This window comes from Rhamphochromis sp. 'chilingali' (genome assembly GCF_963969265.1).
Source record: "Rhamphochromis sp. 'chilingali' genome assembly, chromosome: 19".
Classification (NCBI taxonomy): domain Eukaryota; kingdom Metazoa; phylum Chordata; class Actinopteri; order Cichliformes; family Cichlidae; genus Rhamphochromis; species Rhamphochromis sp. 'chilingali'.
Genome location: NC_137946.1, coordinates 16,904,469 through 16,923,509, shown reverse-complemented (window position 1 = coordinate 16,923,509; position 19,041 = coordinate 16,904,469). Strand labels below are relative to the sequence as shown.

At 40.5% G+C, this 19,041-nt stretch overlaps 1 protein-coding gene across 1 annotated transcript in view; it reads left to right on the top strand.

The window, feature by feature from the left end:
• The window catches only part of mtnr1bb (melatonin receptor 1Bb), a gene marked incomplete at its 3' end in the record, with an annotated part of 62,057 nt that extends 58,978 nt beyond the window's left edge, over positions 1–3,079 (top strand). Inside the window, exons 2-4 of the mRNA XM_080866357.1 lie at positions 849–967; positions 1,079–1,423; positions 2,657–3,079. Of these exons, the coding sequence (XP_080722483.1) occupies positions 849–967; positions 1,079–1,423; positions 2,657–3,079 (887 nt within the window). The remainder of the gene's footprint in view (positions 1–848; positions 968–1,078; positions 1,424–2,656) is intronic.
• Positions 3,080–19,041: the final 15,962 nt, after the last annotated feature.

Below are 19,041 nucleotides of genomic sequence, written 5' to 3'. Positions count from 1 at the left end.
CCTCCTCCTTCATCTCCTCCAAATCTTCTTCAATTTTTCTCATCGTTGCCATTTTCTCCTTTTTGTTTGTTTATGTTTTGTTTCAAGCAAAATATATTTGACTTAGAATTAATCACACAACCTATTCTGAGACGCCAATCTGGCTGTAGCTATATCATTGAGATATAGCGACCGTACCATTCTTTGAATTGGGCAGGGGACTAGCCAGAAAAAAGCCAAAAAAAGACTTGGATGCCCCAAGAGCTGTGTCCACACTCCTGCCCTTCTACTCTGTCAAAACAGTGACTCTGCCATTTGTGATAAAACTTTGTCTGGGATGAGGCAATCAGCTGTGGGCAGAGGGTAGAAACCGTTTGTAATCTCTGTCTTCACAGCCAACAAGCACACCATGCTGGACCTGCTGAGATAGGGTCCTAGTTCACTGAAAAGTGCATCCCATGTAGTAGTCAGTAACTGGTTAAGGTGGACAATGTTCAGTGCAAGACAAAACTCCATTATTAAAATAATTTCAACAAGGGTCCTTTTGCATGGTGATCATCCTAAGTGACTAGTGACAACAATGGAAATGAGGATATATATAGTTTTGGTAATGGTTTTATTCCATTTTCTAGATGTACTGCAGAGTTGTCAGTACAGTGACTGACACTAAAAACTGAGCATTTGCAGGCAAACGTTTAGAAAGAGAAGATGACAGCTGAATTCATCATGCTCACATTTGAGGGTCAGGCTAGTGCTAAGAGAGCAGCAGTTATGGTGTTTGTGATGCAAGTCAACACATGATCGGAGAGCACATTTCTGCAAATGTATATCATAGAAATGACAGCGTCTCCTTATATCTTCCTCTACAGGTAATGTGTTTGTGGTGAGTCTGGCATTTGCTGACCTTGTGGTAGCCTTCTACCCCTACCCTCTGGTTCTCTACGCTCTTTTCCATGATGGATGGGCTCTGGGAAACACACAATGCATGGTAAGACCACAGAGCTTTCAGCTTGTTTCAGTTTACCACCACTACAGCAGCAATAAGCATACTCCCAGCACAGTCTGACAAAAACACTTCACTCTCTTTCTTTCTGTTCAGGTCAGTGGTTTCCTTATGGGGCTCAGTGTCATCGGTTCCATTTTCAACATCACTGGAATTGCGGTGAACAGATACTGCTATATCTGCCACTCATTCGCATACAGTCGGCTATACAGCTATCGCAACACTTTGATGTTTGTTGCCTTAATTTGGCTGCTCACCGTAGTGGCCATTGTCCCGAATTTCTTCGTTGGTTCCCTGCGTTATGACCCGCGAGTTTACTCCTGCACCTTCGCCCAGAATGTCAGCAGTTCCTACACAGTGGCAGTAGTGGTGGTTCACTTTCTGGTTCCCATTGCTGTGGTTACCTTTTGTTATTTACGCATTTGGGTACTTGTTATTCAGGTGAGTTTCCAGGCTCTCTACATTAATATTTACAGTCTCAAAAATTATATTAAAGCTTTTAGAACAAAGCAATACCACCAACAAAACCAGTAAATACAATACCAGCTGTAAATAATACAGAAACACCAAGAGTAGAATAGAAAAATGTGATGATTTTATGTTTAAACCCTGGATAATTGACCCATTACTTGCTGAGTGTACATTATAAATAGTTTCATGTACTGAAAGACTCATCACAGTCCATAAAATCCTTGGTTGACATTTAAATTTCAATTAATGATTAGAGCAATTTTTTTTTTTTTTTAAATTAAAGCTACAAAAAACAAGGTTAGTGCGTATTTGTGTTTCTGTGTGGGTTAGTGAATGTACAGTCAATAAAAATACTGCGCCGAAATTTTTGTAATTTTGTTGCTGTAAACCACTGCATTAGACTTTAAATCAAACAGTCAAAATATGATTGAAATGTGACCTTCAGCTTGAATTCAAAATAGTTTAACAAAAGGACTGCATCAACTATTTATGAATCATAGCCATTTTTGTAGTCCCCCCCACCCAAAAAATAAATAAATAAATAAAAATAAAAAATAAATAAATAAACCAGTTAAAAATCAACAATGTGACACATACTTAAATAGAATGATTGAAGAACTTCATAATATCTAACCGACTCAAGAAAGAGTTTGATGCAGCACTTCCAAACCGTGATCAAAATACACTGTCATAAATGTAAATACGGAGGGTTTACAGCAAAATGCAAACTACTTATTACACTCCAGAACAAGAATGCTAGATTAGACGGCCACAAAACATCTGCATAGAAAGGTTAACTTGTGCCAGAATAATAATAAGATGTATACTATTGAGAAGGAAAGGAAGCGCTCATGACCTGAAACATACCACAGTATGGTATAGAGATGTCTGGCAAAGAAATTGCATATTCTAAGTGGCCAAGTCGGTCACCTGATCTCAGCCCAATAGAGCAATAAAAATAATCCTTCCTTTTAAGATCATGTTAGTTTGTCCAGTTACTTTTGAGCCTCTGAAAATGGGGTACCTTGTATAAAATTGGCTGTAAATACTAATCTGTTAATGCAATATTTTTGTTACAGCCCTTTGAATAAAAGCTGGAAGTCTGCACTTCAAAAAGCTCACTTCATAAAAATGCATTCTCAGCAAAGAATTTTTCATTCACATCATTTACAATTATGTCCAATATGTTTTCTTCATGTCCAGGTGCGTCGTAAAGTGAAGATAGAAGAAAGCCCTCGCCTGAGACCGAGTGACTTGCGGAATTTCATCACCATGTTTGTGGTATTTGTGTTGTTTGCCATTTGCTGGGCTCCACTTAACCTGATTGGCTTGGCGGTGGCGATTGATCCGTCCCGCGTGGCTCCTCGTATCCCTGAGTGGCTTTTTGTAGTCAGCTACTTTATGGCCTACTTCAACAGCTGTCTGAACGCCATAATCTATGGCTTACTGAACCGAAATTTCAGGAATGAGTACAAACGCATTGTCACCTCCGTCTGGGTGACTCGGCTCTTCGTGACGGAGACTTCACGAGCCGTCACGGACGGAAGGAGCATGAGGAGCAAGCAATCGCCGCCTCCGCCGCTCAATAACAACGAGTCAGTCAGAGATCGCACAAACAAAGAATGAAGTCTGAATTCATGAGCCTATTAAATGCTAATTCCTGTTTTGTGTTACATCCAGGTAGTTGTGCAGCTAAAGAGTATTAAGTAATGAATGAAACTGAAAGACATGGCTTTGTTTTCTTGTAGTTTATCAAGATATGAAGAATTCTATCATTTAAACTCAGAGTTTTTACCAGTGATAGGTTTTAATAACTGTGATTTGCGTCAATGGAGCAAACCCTTTAGAGATTATATCTGACAGCTAAGCCATGTATTGCAGTTTCATGTTGTTATTACTCTAACAATCTGAATGACACATTACTAAAATGTGATATCCTTTAATGTCTGCTGCTGTAGACTTTAAGACATAATTCACCAAACTGGGTGGCAATGGTAACCACACACTTGTCTTTAGTAACTTCAGAAGCCTCAAATCGTAAAACTCGCCTCACCTGAACGTCAGATTAGTACAAGAGGAAATGATGTCTCACTGTTGATAATATACAGTATAATATCAGTTTGATAGAGTTTTATATGGTGAAAGTGCTAAGCCTAAATGCTGCAGTAGCATAATACTTAATACTGCCTGGTTTGACCTTCTTGCACTGCGAACAACAGGAAACAAAATCTTAGTAATAAACATGACAAATTAATTCAGGTGATGGATGGCACAAAACAAGTTGAGAGAAAAACTAGCATCAAACCATGTAATATGTGCTAATTGACATATCTGTTTTATTTTAGTGCACATGATGTAGCTTGTGGAGGATACCTGTGTGTCTGCTGTTGCTGCTCAACCAATCAGTCACTCAACAAATAAGCTATGCTTCATATCTGCTATAGTTGGTGTGATATGGCTATCTAGGCTTCTTGTAATACCGAAGAAAAGACCCAAACATATACTTGTAAATTAGAGAAATTTCTATAAGTTCTATAAATGTGAAATAAAACTTATTTAAAAAAATTACATAAGGTGACCAGAAATGGTCATTTTGCATCATAATCAGTTTTGATACTACAGGTATTATGTTATAGTGAACCTTTTGTACTTTTGCTAAGGTAGAAACTCAGTACACACAGCATTAAATCCATCTGAATCTACAGAAATAAAAGTGCAATGCAATAACTTATTCAGTTTCATCAAATATCCAAGTGCAGCAAATGGACAGTTCCCTGTGGACACTTTCCTATGCAATTCAAAACACACTGTGCGCTCCAATCCAAGTTCTCCAACATAAGTTGCATCTGAAAACAGTATTAAGTTAACTCAGCTAGTTCCTAACCTTAGCACGTCCATATTTCAAGAAGATGTCATGGTATATTTCTGATTTGCCACACTGCTGCTCTCTAGACCGCAAAATAACAAAAAGACTGAGACACACAACAAGTTCATGAAGCTGTTCTCCTTTCACTGCTAAAGCCCTGCGAATGCAGCAAGCAGTTTAGACTGGGCTCAGGTTCCTCTGCCTCCTACATCATATGCTGTGCAGTACGATGTAGTGGTGATATGTTTATTTATGCTGAAATACTTATGCAAAGCTTTAGCTTTTCATTTAATAGGTAATTTAGTATCTTTGTTTATTAATGCTGTTCGTGATAATTTTTTATTTAAAAAAAAAAGCTGAATTCACCATGGATACACGTCGATGCTTTCATTGTGGAAAGTAAAACAAAGAGAAGCAATGAGAGTACATTAGTGAAATGTAAGGAGCGGGTGACTTGCTTGTATTAAATTTGACAGGAGGATGACACTCATTGCCTCTTATCAGTAAACAGTGTTTTATACATCGTAGATGTCCGAGTAAGTTCTGTTCATATCCGTTTTCCCATCTCAGGGTGCCTACTGAACATTTTTCTTGTGATATGTTTTGTTGTCCAAAACATTTGCAGTTCATTAGCTACCTTACGAGGGAGTCCGAAGACATTTCAAAGGGATATTTTGTAAATTAGTGTTAGTGTTGTTTTTACCTGTGCTATGATGTTATCAGAGATGTATTAAAATGTGTTTTTTATGTATATTTGAAACTCAACAACCCCATATAATAACTATATTATTGGATTACTTTTATCATCTCTTCCCATTAACCCCATTATAGTGCATCTAAAACAACCTCTAAGGTAACTGACACGAACATTGCATCACTAAAAAATTCTAAGAATGGTGAAATAAGATGTGCATTAAAATGTAACAGATTTGTTTTTCTGCTTTTCTCTGACATTTAAATGCACTGTTGGTGCACATTCATGTGTTCCTATACAGGCTGACGTGTGCAAAGCCAGACGCTCACAGATGCCGAGCTCAAAGTTATACCACAAAGACAGAAGTGTAAACCTAACAGACAGAGAGGGAATATTTCAAAGCAAACACTGAAATATGTGGTGCAGAAAAGGGAAGGCGGGGAAGAATAGTAGTGGTTTATTATTTTGTGTTTGAAAGGAAAACATATGGAGGGACTGTGCGGCTTCTTTGGGAACAGAGGAATTGGGAAGGTCACTTCCCCATCAGGGAAGCAGAAGTGGTGCCCAGGTCACTGGAGGGAAGAGAAAGTTGTAAAAACAACAACTAGAAAGGCGATGCTGGTATTGACAGAGAAAACTAATCTGGAGAGTGTTTTAGATGCACTTGGAGGGAGCTAAAGACTTCAGTTCAAACCAAAGAAATGGATGTAGGTGAAGGGGGTTATGTGCACATACACTTTATCATGATGTTGCTGGGGGACATTTTTAGAATACCTTCAGTCCCTAAAGTTTTTCTTTTTGTTTTTTCTTCAATTTAAAACTACTGCCTTATAGTTAATACAATCGTGTCAAACTTTTAAATATTATACGGCAAGTGCCATAGTGTCTATTAATAATGAACCCCTTCAGCAAACCTGGTTTGCCTCCATACTGCTTCTTTTTATGTATTCAGGACAGCTGTCTTTAGAAAGTTTTCTCTGCAGCATTGCACATAAGTTCATATGCAGACCTCAGGCAGGAGACTAAATTGCTGAAACACAAGAACAAGTGTTATCTTTTTTTTTTTTTCCTTTGTGTCTTTGTCTTGTATACACTAGGGCAAAATTATGTAGCTTTGTTCATTTATGTTCCCTGCGCTCGCAGTGTGGGCCTATTTCTCCATGCCACCAAATATTACACATTCCTTGATAAATTAATGGTTTGCTGTAATTAAAATGCTGTTTTCCATCACCTACAGCACACCCTCACCAGCTTTACTTTTAAAACCAGCCACCATACTGCAGTTTCTCATCGGGCTTTACCACATGGCAGCAAGGTGATTCATCAATCCTCTTAAATCATGTAAATTGTAAGATGAGTTTTTACATTGGCATGGTAACAGATAACTATCTTGAATGCACAGCTATTCCTAGAGGTCCTTATATTAACCCTTGTGTGGTGTTCATATTTTTGTTACTCAGCCAGTGTTCATGGGTCTGGTGGACCCGCTAGAGTTTTGGCTTTCCAAATTAACTCTATCAAACAATTTTATGTTAAATTACTCAACAGATGTTTACTTCATCCCAATTACAAGCCATATGAACAGCAAACATGGTTAATTTTTTCCCTTTACCTTTGTTAGATCACATTTATGAATTAATGTGCTTCTCGTTTTTTGTTTTTTTTTTTTATAAAATGTTATAAAAAAATAAATCAGTTATAATCAAGTGAAGTGAGTGGAAAGACACAACACATTTACACGTGAAGCAACATGTTTCACAACTAAATGACATCAGCTGCTCATCAATGGTGACATTAGGCCCAGGGTTGTAAAACAGGGGGAGGTGGTGCACCCACTTATCCCACACTGTCCTGATGGCAGCTAGCTTGTCTCTCTGCCGTTGAGCTGGTCTGTCATCTCGGTTATCAAAACGGATAATCCTGGAAATTTTGTTGAAGTTTTCCAGAGACAGGGTTCGTGCCGGTTTCTGCATCCCACAAGATTCTGTGGATTCCCCTTTGGACCTGAAAACTCCTGCAAGGATAAGAACCCCAAAGTAGGCCTGTAGATCAATTTGGTCCATCTCCTTCCACCTCTCTCCAAAAACACACCTTCATTCTAGATTACTGCAAACTAGAGATGGACCGATCCGATATTACGTATCGGTATCGGTCTGCAAACCAGACCAGAATAATTTTCTGGATGGAATCTGGGATGAAAAGCTCAAATGAAGACTTGATGTCCTGCACATGAGTAACTGTCAGCCGTGTTGGCCTTGGCTTATCACAGTAACAGCTCTGTAGGGTGGCTCATTTCTTGGGCAAGAAGACCATTCAATTTCACCAGTTACTGACATCCATATTTCTACACTTGCTGTCTGGTGGGCTTGTTCTGGTCCTGGAGCTGGCTGCAGATGGGGTACTCGTCTTCGTTTTGTTACTAAATGGTGCTCAACCTCATCCTCTTCTTCAAAGTCACTGTCAGACTCTGAATTTTCAGAAATGTGAAATATTCTGAAACCTCTTTGTCAACATCATCATCCAAAGCTCCTCTCTCTTCCAAAATCAATTGGATGGCCCTCGCAGCAGATAATCTTTTGCCATCTTGATCAGTTGTGATAAAGAACCACACTGGCAAAGTCTTATTTATAGTATTATGCCCCTAATTTGCAGGAGGGACAGGGTATGAGAAAATAAAATTTGGATCCCTCAAGAAAGAGGGTAAAATGTGCGGGAATGTCAGAGCAGACGATGTTGATAGTTGAATTTTCAACAATGTTGCAACTTTGTGCGAGAGCAGGAGGGGAAGAAATCACTATCAGCAGCACCAGAAAGGAGGAGGACAGAGTGTGGGAACACAGGACCTACACTTTCAACACTTTTATTAGACCTGGGTCCAGTGGACCCAAACACCTTGTATGTAATGTAAATGCGTGGGGGGAGGTACAGTATGCGGTCATCGAAAATTTGTTCAGATTTATGTTCTTCACAGAAAATAAGCCAAAGCCAATGAATTTCAGGTTGAAAAAATAATTAATTGTTAAACTTTTCTTTTGAGAAAAACTGAAAACGGGTCTCACAGACCCGAACACCATACAAGGGTTAAAGGCATCCTACTTTTTGATCACCATGCTGGACTGTGTTTGCACCAGGTGAGATGCTGCAGCAAAGGGATAAATTGGTGCGTTCCAGCAGAAGTTATCAGTGCGATTGTGCTACGTGTAATTGTAGATGAATCAAAACAACATTTTAAATTCTGAGTCACACAACTTTGGAATTGAAAAAGCTATTTTCGGCTTGAGATGACACACACTGTCTGTCTGTCAGTATGGTGTTGGAGTCTCTCTCACACCTTCCCCAAATACTGTACGCAATATTAACGCACTATTGACTTTCTAGTAAAAGAGGAATGTCCTAATCATTTTAAATGATCATTTCCACATTGTGATCTGTAGCGTGAGCCCAGGTGCCAGTTTGCATTTGAAAAAGCGAATACCCATTTGGCAGTGTAAACACATTCATCATTCATTCGCTTTACATCTTTCAACAGATGGGTTTCCAAATTACAGGCTACTACACAGATCACAAGATATTCCCAAATTATAACTTGATGAAGTCAAAATTTCATAAAATTAAATGAATCAGAGAGAAACACTCATATGGTGAATACACTTATTAAAGCCGTTACTCGTTAAGCCTTCATAGCCTTTTAATGACTGCTGTGCAGCAGGCTGGCAAGCAAATATTAAAAAAGGTATCCACGAAATCTGAGCTACAAGCCTACATGACACATTATGCCTCATATAAAGTTTTTATTGATTGAGGGATATTGGCACATGATGAACACGTTAACCCTGAGATGTCACTGTTCCTGTCTTTTATTTTGATCTGCACAAATTTCACAGCATTCGGTTTTGCATGTGTGTGAGTGCGTGTCTGTGTGTCACTAATAGATTATTTAAGAGCATGACAACACCAGCCGAAAAGGATGAAAGACTGCTCAAATTACAAGCAAAGCACTTTCTCGAAGAGGAAAATAAAATGATAGGCCTTGGGAACATAACTGAATGCACTTACAGTATCCTGTAAAGGACATAAAAAAATCAAACCACAGAAAGGGAGAGAGAAAAAACCTTGTGTATGCACCTTTTGTACTGTTTACATATAAGAAACCCTATATGTGTCATTTACAACTGTGACTACGACAACAATAATTAAATATTTGCAAAGCACAAGTGCTTTTCAACTGATTAACTTTTACGCTCAGTGGCCACTTAATCGTCTGCAGCTCATTAGACACTTTTCGTTTGTCTGCTGCCTGCAGTGATGAACTCAATCATCTAAATCTTTTCAGTCTTACAAAAGAAGTTGTGCTCATGCTGACCAGGTGCTGCAAAAGATGGAGAATTTATAAACAGTTTGTAACTATTTAAATGTGGCAACTGACTGTGTATCTTAATGTCCTAAATGGCTTTTGTGAAATTTTTTTAAAATGCTTTATTACTTTTTTTTGGTGTGAAACGCCACCAGATTAAGCAGGACAGTTGCTATGTTACATTTCAGGTGTGTAGCCACTTGACTACTTGTGTCATGATAAATGTTTTCTGTTCCAGAGGCTGTGTGAATGTGCATGCTTGTCTGATGTTATTTATGACTGACACTAATTGGCATGAATTCACAAATGGGGGCAGGATGCCCAGAGGTCTGAGTCTGAGTAACCAAAGGGAAATCTGTGGAATGTAACGAAATTTAAAATTTCATCACAAAAAAAAAAGAAAAAGGAAAAAAAAAAAAGACAATGTTGTGATACTGAGTCTGCTTAAAATGAACTGTGTGTAAAAAGAAAAAAAAAACAACCCATGAATTATATGTACAATTCTCCTAAAACACAATGTTATGGAAAATAAAATTCATATATCATGCTTTGTTGGATTTAGTCATTGATGTGTTGTTATTTATTTTTTTTAAATCGGCATATTTTAGAAAAGTGCTTCCCAGCACTTTGTTCAATTCAATTCAATTTTATTTTATTTATATAGCACCAAATCACAACAAAAGTTGCCTCTTGTTCCATATAATATTTCAGCATGCAGCTAAAAAGGTTTCTTAAAAGCCTGAATTGACTAAAAAATGACTCATCTCTGTGTAGATGTGTGATTATGAACTTTTTAAGGGTCATTTTTCTTTTTATGAGACACCCTCTTACTCTCCTAAGGTTTAGAATTATGACTGACCTGGGGCTGGAAAGCTTTTGCCAGCTTGTGGTGCATACTTTTGAACTCCCTGAACTCCCTGCCATTAGACTATGCCGCTTTGCACTCGCACTGAATGTTAGACTGGGAAAGGTGAAGATCTAAATTTGGGGGACTGCAAAGTTGCTTCACATTGCCACAGAGAGATAAAAACATTAAAAAATGTATACTTAATCAGAATCAGAAAGACTTTATTTATCTCCAAGGGGCAATTAAGAGTTAAGTCCATTTATCAAACCTATATTTAGATTCTTGAGCTCTCAATTAAATCACTTTAATAGAATAAACACATATTTTTTTACATAGCTGTGCAGAGTAAATATAAGTGGAAAGAACTGTCTAAAAGGGTGGCTGTTAGTCAAGTCAAAGCAGATTCGATTGCAACAGACCGTGGGATGAGTAGCTGGAGGTGATTCAGCACCGGAGGCAAAGATTACGATTAAGAAATGAGGGTGTGGTTTAGAGAAACTTCTCCTTGCTCATGATGAATAATTGCAGGCGCTGATATCCAGATGGTAGTCTACTCACTCTCATTATCAAACGCAGTGCACACATCACTACTATAATGGGATATTAGTGGAAAAAGACAAATCAGCTGCTCCAATAGAAGCTACACAGCATGTAATATCACCTCATAAAACACTCTCTCCACATGAAATACTTTGTAAATTCAACATGACAATTTCTGGGGATATGATGTGATGAGATTTCAAAACTTAACTAGGTGAAACTTAAGTGTATATAATACTCTACAGACAGAAACTTGGCCCTTTATAACAGCAACCTACTGATTAGGTAGGCTGGTTTTATATCAATGTGATTAATATGACAAGTGTAATTATTGTGTTCCCCTTTACTGTAATTATTACCACCCTGCTCAGCTCAGAAAAGATATATCCTCCTCAGTATTTGTTGTTAAGTGGCTACAGTGAATATCAAAAGTTTAAAAGATCAGCAAAGACTTTAAAGTCATATTTAAAGCTGACGTCTCTGCCTGCTGTAGACCAAAGCTCAACTCACTGAATGCAATTGCCTTCAGTAATTCTGATTAACATTTAATGTGTAAATGGGGACTTTGATTGCATCTAATGCATGGATTAACAAAGATAATCCATGCATTAGATTAATCCATGTATTCATTTTAGTCAGAAACAACAATATGCAATTTCATTTCATTTTAAAACTCCTAAGGTTTAAAATGAAATGAAATTAGAGAGCACTGTTTTCTGAAATTACATATCATCATCACAGATTAGGTATGCAAATATGAGGTAAATACTGTGTGGCCGGAGCTTTATGTAGATCGCTTGATTTACTTTTAATTGAAGAGGGTTTCTTGGGAAATCTTTTGTACTGGCAACACATATATGTAGAGTAAAAAGGGAGCAAAATGCCACAATTCTGAGATTTAGAAAACATGTGCTCTAAACCTGTGTGCCCTTTTAACACAAGGACCCTTTCACATTTAAGACAGAAACAGCATGCCAGATACTCTCCTGTTGAGAAGAACTCAGCAGGTTTTAAAAAAGGAAACTTCAAAGCACTCGTGGTTTTTCATGATCTGTAATAATACATTTATATACACTGATGAAACGGACTTTAATGTCTTGAAAACAGTATTATTTCATAATTCTTGATTTTCTGTGATGTGTTAGCACCTTAAGGGAAACCTTGACCTTAAAAGAACCTGCTGCACATCACTTCAGATTAGTCTTCTTTTTTTTATCATTTTAAGGTGAAAGTATGATATTTTTTTCCCCAGCTTGTTTAAGCTTTTTAGTCAGGTCATATGAGGATTACTCAAAATCAAATATTCTAAGCTAAGCCTTCATGTTTCATATTACACCACTGCATTGGGACTGTATTCACATAGCTGCCATATTACAACGTGCTTCATGACAAAATGCTAAAAACAAAGTTTCCTTTTCAAAACAGATAACAGCGTCAGTGCAACTGAATTAACAATGGTGTGACAGCTAATTACTTTGAAGAATTAGCCACAAGCCAGACAGAGCCATTATGAACAACCTGCAGTCATTCCAAGGAAGCTCTGTTAACACAAGTGAAGAATGAATGAAAAGGCACGAATAACAATTTCCAAAACAGAGTGTGACACAATGGAATTTATCTTGGCAATATTTAATAAACAAAGTGTGAGATTTAACATGAGCATGCAAAGTAAAGGCTGGGTCAAAATCACCTCAAGGTTCCTAATAAGACTGACTGTCATGGTCTCCGTGCCTGCCCGGCCGGCCCCACAAGGCTACATGTGTTTTTTTGGTTTTCTCTCTCCCTCTCTCTCTCCCTCTCCCTCTCCCTCTCTGCCTGGGCGGAGCTCACTGTGGGCTCCCGCCCTTGGCCCACACACCTGTCAACAATCAGCGGTCATCACCCAGGAGCACTATTTGAGGCTGGAACACAGATCCTCTCGTCGCTGGATGATTGTACTAGAGACGTTAGTGTTTCTCCCAGCTCTTGTGAGCCTGTGATTTGTGATTTGTGTGTGACTTCCCTCTCTTCTGCGACAGACTTTCCTCCCCGTACCTGTGACCCCCCCCCCCCCCCCCCCCAGTCGTGTGAACGTGTGTGAGTTTGGGCAAGAAGACGTGAGTGAGTGTGAGAGAGCTTCCCTGTGATTCCCCGGAGTTTGGATTCCCCTTCACTGTATATATATTGTGCACTGGTGCTGTAAATAAACTGTTTTTGGAGACGCCTACCGCTCTGCGCTTGAGTTCCTACTACCAGATTGTGACAGAATCATCCAGCCACGGAAATGGACTCAGCAGATTCGACGATCTCAAACCCCACCCTCGCCACTTTGGCCGCGCTGCTGGAGCGTCATGAGCAAATGTTTGTTCACCTTCGAGCAGAGCTTGCAAACCTCACTCAGGCCGTGGCCCGGTTAACACCGCTACCGACAGCTCCACCTGTCGCCGCTCCTCCGCAGGAGGCGCTAGCTCCAGCAGTAAGTGCCACACCACCTGCTCCCTCACCTGTTCACTATGACAGATTTCTTCCTACACCAAAAGCTTTCACTGGAGAAATTGATAAATGCGCTGGTTACCTTACTCAATGTGCCCTTCAGTTTCGCCAGCAACCACAAGCCTTTTCTATTGATGGTGCGAAATTGCTTATATTGTCCAGTTACTCCAAGATCGTGCTCTGACCTGGGCACAAGCTGTGCTTCAAGCAGATCCGGTCATCACTTTTACTGACTTTCTTGTTAAGTTTAAAGGTGTGTTTGACAGAAAGGCCATAACTGCCACCGCCGGCCAGCGCTTGCTTGCGCTCAAACAAGGTAAACGAAGCATGGCTGATTTTTCTATTGATTTTTCTACTTTGGCCAAACAGACGGAATGGGGAGAAGAGGCCCTTAAGAGTGCGTTACTTACTAACGTTAATGAGGAAATACAGAATGAACTGATGCTTCGTGAACTACCTTCCTCCCTAGATGCGCTTTTGGCTCTGTGTATTTGGATGGACGACCAAGTGCGCGCACACGGGAGTGCACGCACACGTTCGGGGCATGAACCGCTGAATTTTTGTGGGACCTCTACTGCAGCCCGTGGGCCGCATGACGCCGACACCCGGAATGAGGAAGAACCCATGCAGCTTGGGCGCTCACAGCTGTCGCCCGCAGAGCACCAGCACCGCCTTGCTGCCGGTGAGTGCGTTTATTGCAGCCGTAAAGGCCACTCTGTCTCTTCCTGCCCGACACTGGCACCAGTGATCGAGAGGGTGCTGGTGGGCGATCTGTCGAGTGAAAGCCCTCTCCCCAGACTTCTCTTACTGGCTAAACTACGCTATCAGACTGTTTTTCACTCTCTCTCTGTGCTCATTGACTCTGGGGCTGAGCAGAACTTTATTGACACCTCGCTCGCCGGCAAACTAAACATCGCCTTGGAGCCTCTGTCACGCCTTCTCTGCGTTCATCAGGTCAGCGCCTGCACGACATCACTCATGTTTCTGAATTCCTTTCATTATCCCTCTCAGGCAGTCACACAGAAAGGATTTGTTGTTGTTTTTTCATTTAAAGCTCCTCTCACTCCGCTGGTTCTGGGTCACCCCTGGCTTGTTCTCCACAACCCACATATTGACTGGGAGAAAGGTGACATACTGGGTTGGAGCGTGAACTGCCACATGAACTGCCTCCGGGCTGCGGCTTCACCCGTTCCGCCCACGACCTCATCGTCCGACACCCCGGACCTCATCAGAGAGGGGGATGAGTGGAAGACCGCGTTCAATACGCATCAGGGACACTTTGAGTATCTTGTGATGCCGTTTGGGCTGACCAACGCCCCCGCAGTGTTTCAGGCGATGGTTAATGATGTCCTTCGTGATTTTGTTAACCGTTGTGTGTTTGTGTACTTAGATGACATCCTGATCTTTTCTAAGGTTCTCGAGGAGCACCAAGTCCACGTACGGCAGGTCCTGCTACGCCTCCTGGAAAACCGGCTCTTTGTGAAGGGGGAGAAGTGTGACTTTCACGTGACTTCAGTAGTTTTTTGTGCCGCAACATCGAGAAGGGGGACTGATCCGTAGAAGGTGCGGGCAGTGGTGGAATGGCCTACTCCTCCTGATCGCTGCCAATTGCAACGTTTTTTTGGGATTCGCTAACTTTTACAGACGGTTCATTCGCGATTTCAGCAGGATCGCTCTCCCTCTTACTAAACTCACCTCTCCCAAAGTCCCCTTCCAGTGGGATCCTGCCGCTCAGCGAGCCTTCGCCCTGCTCAAGGAGAGATTCACCACTGTCTCTCTCCAGCAGAATGTAACTATGACATCGGGGACCGGGAGCTTCTGGCCGTCAAGCTGGCCCTGGAGGAGTGGAGACATTGGTTGGAGGGAGCAGCACAATCATTCATCGTCTGGATGGATTACAAGAATCTGGAGTACCTGCGCTCGGCTAGACGTCTCAAATCCCGGGTGCCAAGTGGGCGCTGTTTTTTGCTCGTTTTGACTTCACTATCACCTACAGGCGACCACAGGAGACCGAACCGGATCCTGGAAGCCTCTTCGTTCCTTCAGCCGTCCGCTCTCAGGTTCTCCAGTGGGCTCACACCGCCCGTTTTTCATGCCATCCTGGGGTCCTTCTCACCTTATCCTTCCTCCGACGCTACTTCTGGTGGCCCGCTATGGCTAAGGATGCCAAGGAGTATGTGTCAGCCCGTTCGACCTCCGCCCGGAACAAGTCTTCGAACCACCCTCCACCGGGTCTTCTGCAGCCTCTCCCTACACCAACCCAACCATGGTCCCACTTTCTTTGGACTTCATCACGGGTCTGCCGCCCTCTGCAGGTAACACCACTATACTTACCATTATTGATCGTTTCTCTAAAGCTGCACACTTTGTCGCCCTCCCGAAGCTCCCCTCTGCCTTGGAGACGGCCCGGCTCCTCACCTCTCACGTGTTCCGGCTTTGTGCCACTACGGACTGAGTCTAAAAAGCTGTCTCCTCCGTTTATTGGCCCCTTCCCCATCGACACCATTGTGAACCCTGTGTCTGTCCGCCTCAAACTGCCGCGCAACATGCGCATTCACAATGTCTTTCATGTGTCTCAGGTCAAGCCAGTGCTCTCCAGCCCGTTGTGCCCTCCTTCCAGGCCCCTGTTTTTTGGAGACGCCTACCGCTCTGCACTTGAGTTCCTTCTACCAGATTGTGACACTGACGTGGCAAGAGGACCTAGAGTTTTATTCCATCTGCATAGTGGTGATACAAAACTGAGGAAGAAGCAAAAACACGGAAAAACAATAATGAACCCTGCGGTACACAGAACCCTGCGGTACACCGCTGACAAAAGAAATGGAAGAGGACCAGAAGCAGCTACAGAAAAAGATGATTTTGACATATACAAAAAGAACCCCTCCAAAGCAGACTCCAATACACCCACCCAGAATCTCATCCAATCAAGCATGATATGATTACATTCAATGACAAATTCATATATGAGGCATATGACAATCCACATTCATATATTAATGAATAATGGAAAAGGGCATAGTGTTTCATAATGAATAAAACATATATACATAGAGCTTTTTTGTGAATATGAACATTAAGCAGAAACATTTGCTCCAGAGACCTGTAATAATAAAGAGATGTGATTTTTATCTACAACAGCATCCAATGATGTTAATTGCTGTGAAACTGTCCTATGCAGAAATGACTTACTCTGATAATCCTTGCCTGCTGACTTTGCAAGTCTTAACAGCTATTGTTTAAATATTTTCTTGGAACAAGATTTCATTCAAAAGCATGGCCAACAGAAAAATGCCTCAAAAGCTACTGAGTCTGAATTGCTCTAGCCAGATTACAGCATGTGTCCTATTGCCAAAGCATGCTCCTCTTGTACTGCTGAAGAACAGCAACCATTTCAATACACTTTTAACTACTGTACTTTGTAACTGCTAGAAGTCCACTGAATTGGTGCTGCAGGAGTTGGTTCCCTGGTCTTTGCTGAGGACCACGGGAGCCTGAAGACAGTTGATAACTGCTGAGACCTTAAGCAGTGCCCGATGGTTGTCATGGCAACAGACACTGCAGACACCAACCTTTCTCTGTAATGAAATAAACAGCCCTAAACAAACCAAAACTGTAAAGCAGCCAAACTGTCATGCTCTTCTGAATCTGACTGGGCAGACTTCAGCAGTTGAGATTAGGTATTCCACTTTTCATTTTCTTTTCAGTCTGTTTTATCACTGAATGATATTCAAAGTCAGTGAATGGTCAGCTGCCATCAAATGCTGTCAGTTTAGGCTTCTCCTGGACACACTTGGATCTCTTTGAAGTCAACTGGAGAGTTTTCTGCTTGGAAAGCCATATTTGCCTCACTGAAATATAATTTTCAGTTTACTCTTTAACTGTACTTGTTGGTGGGTTCTTTTGTATTTTTTTTTTAAATATTTATTTTCTGATTAACATTTAATGTGTAAAGGGGGACTTTGATTGCATCTAATGATTGCATCTAGTTTTTATTTTATTTGGTTTGATTAGCTCATTGCCAATCTATACACTACTTCACTGATAATGACTCATGCAAATAGGATCCATTCTAAGAAGGCAGTGCATCTTACATTTGGTTGACAGCTGTTTTTGCCTTCCAGTGCTGATGTTCACTTTTAAATACAATTTCCAGACTTCATTAACTCATCATGTTGTTCTTCTCAAACCCTAGTTTCAGCACATGCACTGAAAACCTGAACTTTTTCAGGCTTTTTTTGCACTCATGTGTGAATTGGGTCAGTATAGTAATTGCCCAGTGGACTGACAGCAAGAAAGTACATGTCGTGTGTACTGCCTCCTGACAGTTTAATCAAGTCTCACTCTTGCCTAAAGCAGAGTAGTTTCAGTAATGAAGAGTATTTTCTCCTGTTGTGTGCAACATTTGTCAAACGACAAATATAGAAAATACTCCTCTGTGTCCTCTGTGATATACTAGTGACATATATATCACTTTAAATTTATTGACAAAAAGTCTAGAGAGTAAAATACAAACTGTGGAAATGACTATCTACTTATGTTAAAGCAGAATATATTCTACCCAACCATGCAGCCAATGTTTCATTTTTCAACAAGTAGTAAAAGCTGTGATGAACAGGCTTGTTCATTGTTGGAATACTGCCCTTTTCTACAGCAGAAATGCTGTCACTATATTTTTTCTGCGCAGTCCTCTTTGGACTGGGTTTGCTCTCGGCTTTGTGGTATTATTGATTTAAAGAAAGGGACAAGGATTTGTTCTAATATGCAGCCACAATTAACACAGAAGTAGTGTAACAAGATTTAAATAAATTTGAGCAACAGACAGTGATTATGGTATAAATTGTGGCAGAGTAGCCTGCACTGTTTCTGTTTGTATGTTCACTATGAATGGGTTTCTACCAGGTGCACCATTTCAATCCCTCAGCCCAGTGACATGCAGGTCAGGTGAAATGGGAGCTCTGAATGACACGTGTTATTATGAGCATGAATGTGTTTGTTTGAGATAGAGCGTAAACCATGGTCAAAATGGTTGAGAGGTGGGATACACTCTTGCCCAAATGTGTCCCTGAACAGGAAAAGAATAAATGGGTTGTTCCATATGAAAACAAAAAGGACAAGCTACTAGCCAACACTCCGCTATTAATCCGCTTGTATCTCTCACACAATGCAAATATGTTATTGTTGTTTAAATGTTAAAAATATTCAATTGGTGCCCAGTAAAAACAAATGCAAATTCAGCTAAGGGACTCACTTCACTTTGCCTTGTCTTTCTAAAAATCACTTCACACACCATCGTACTTTCTAAATATCTCTTCTCAAGCCCTATATTATCCTCTTCTAATTCTAGCATGCACTCCTATAGTTTTGATTACAATTTTTTTTAGTATTGGAGAATTCTTTAAAAGGTCACAGGAATACTTTACAGTACACACTGTCATCCAACATTGTGTCTCTTTTGCAAACACATTGTATTTGGCTGTGAATTAAATTAGTTGTTTAAGTGAAAAGCAAAAACTGACCTTATGTGAGACATAGATATGGAGCACTTGAAAAATGCAAACACAGAAACTATTCTTCTGTGAATTTAATGCTCTTTAAGCAATTGTTTATTGTAATTATTTATGCAGAATAATATTTGAATACAATACAGTATGCCATACAAGTTATTATACGTTTGCTAATATGTGACTTACCTTTAAGATGTTTTATGTGTTGAATTAATTAAGGAAGTTTGTGTTTTTTAAGCCTAGGTTATGTCCTTTATCTTTAATAGAAGCACATGACTGGCTAAGCAGACTTTCATTTAGACCCTGGCTTT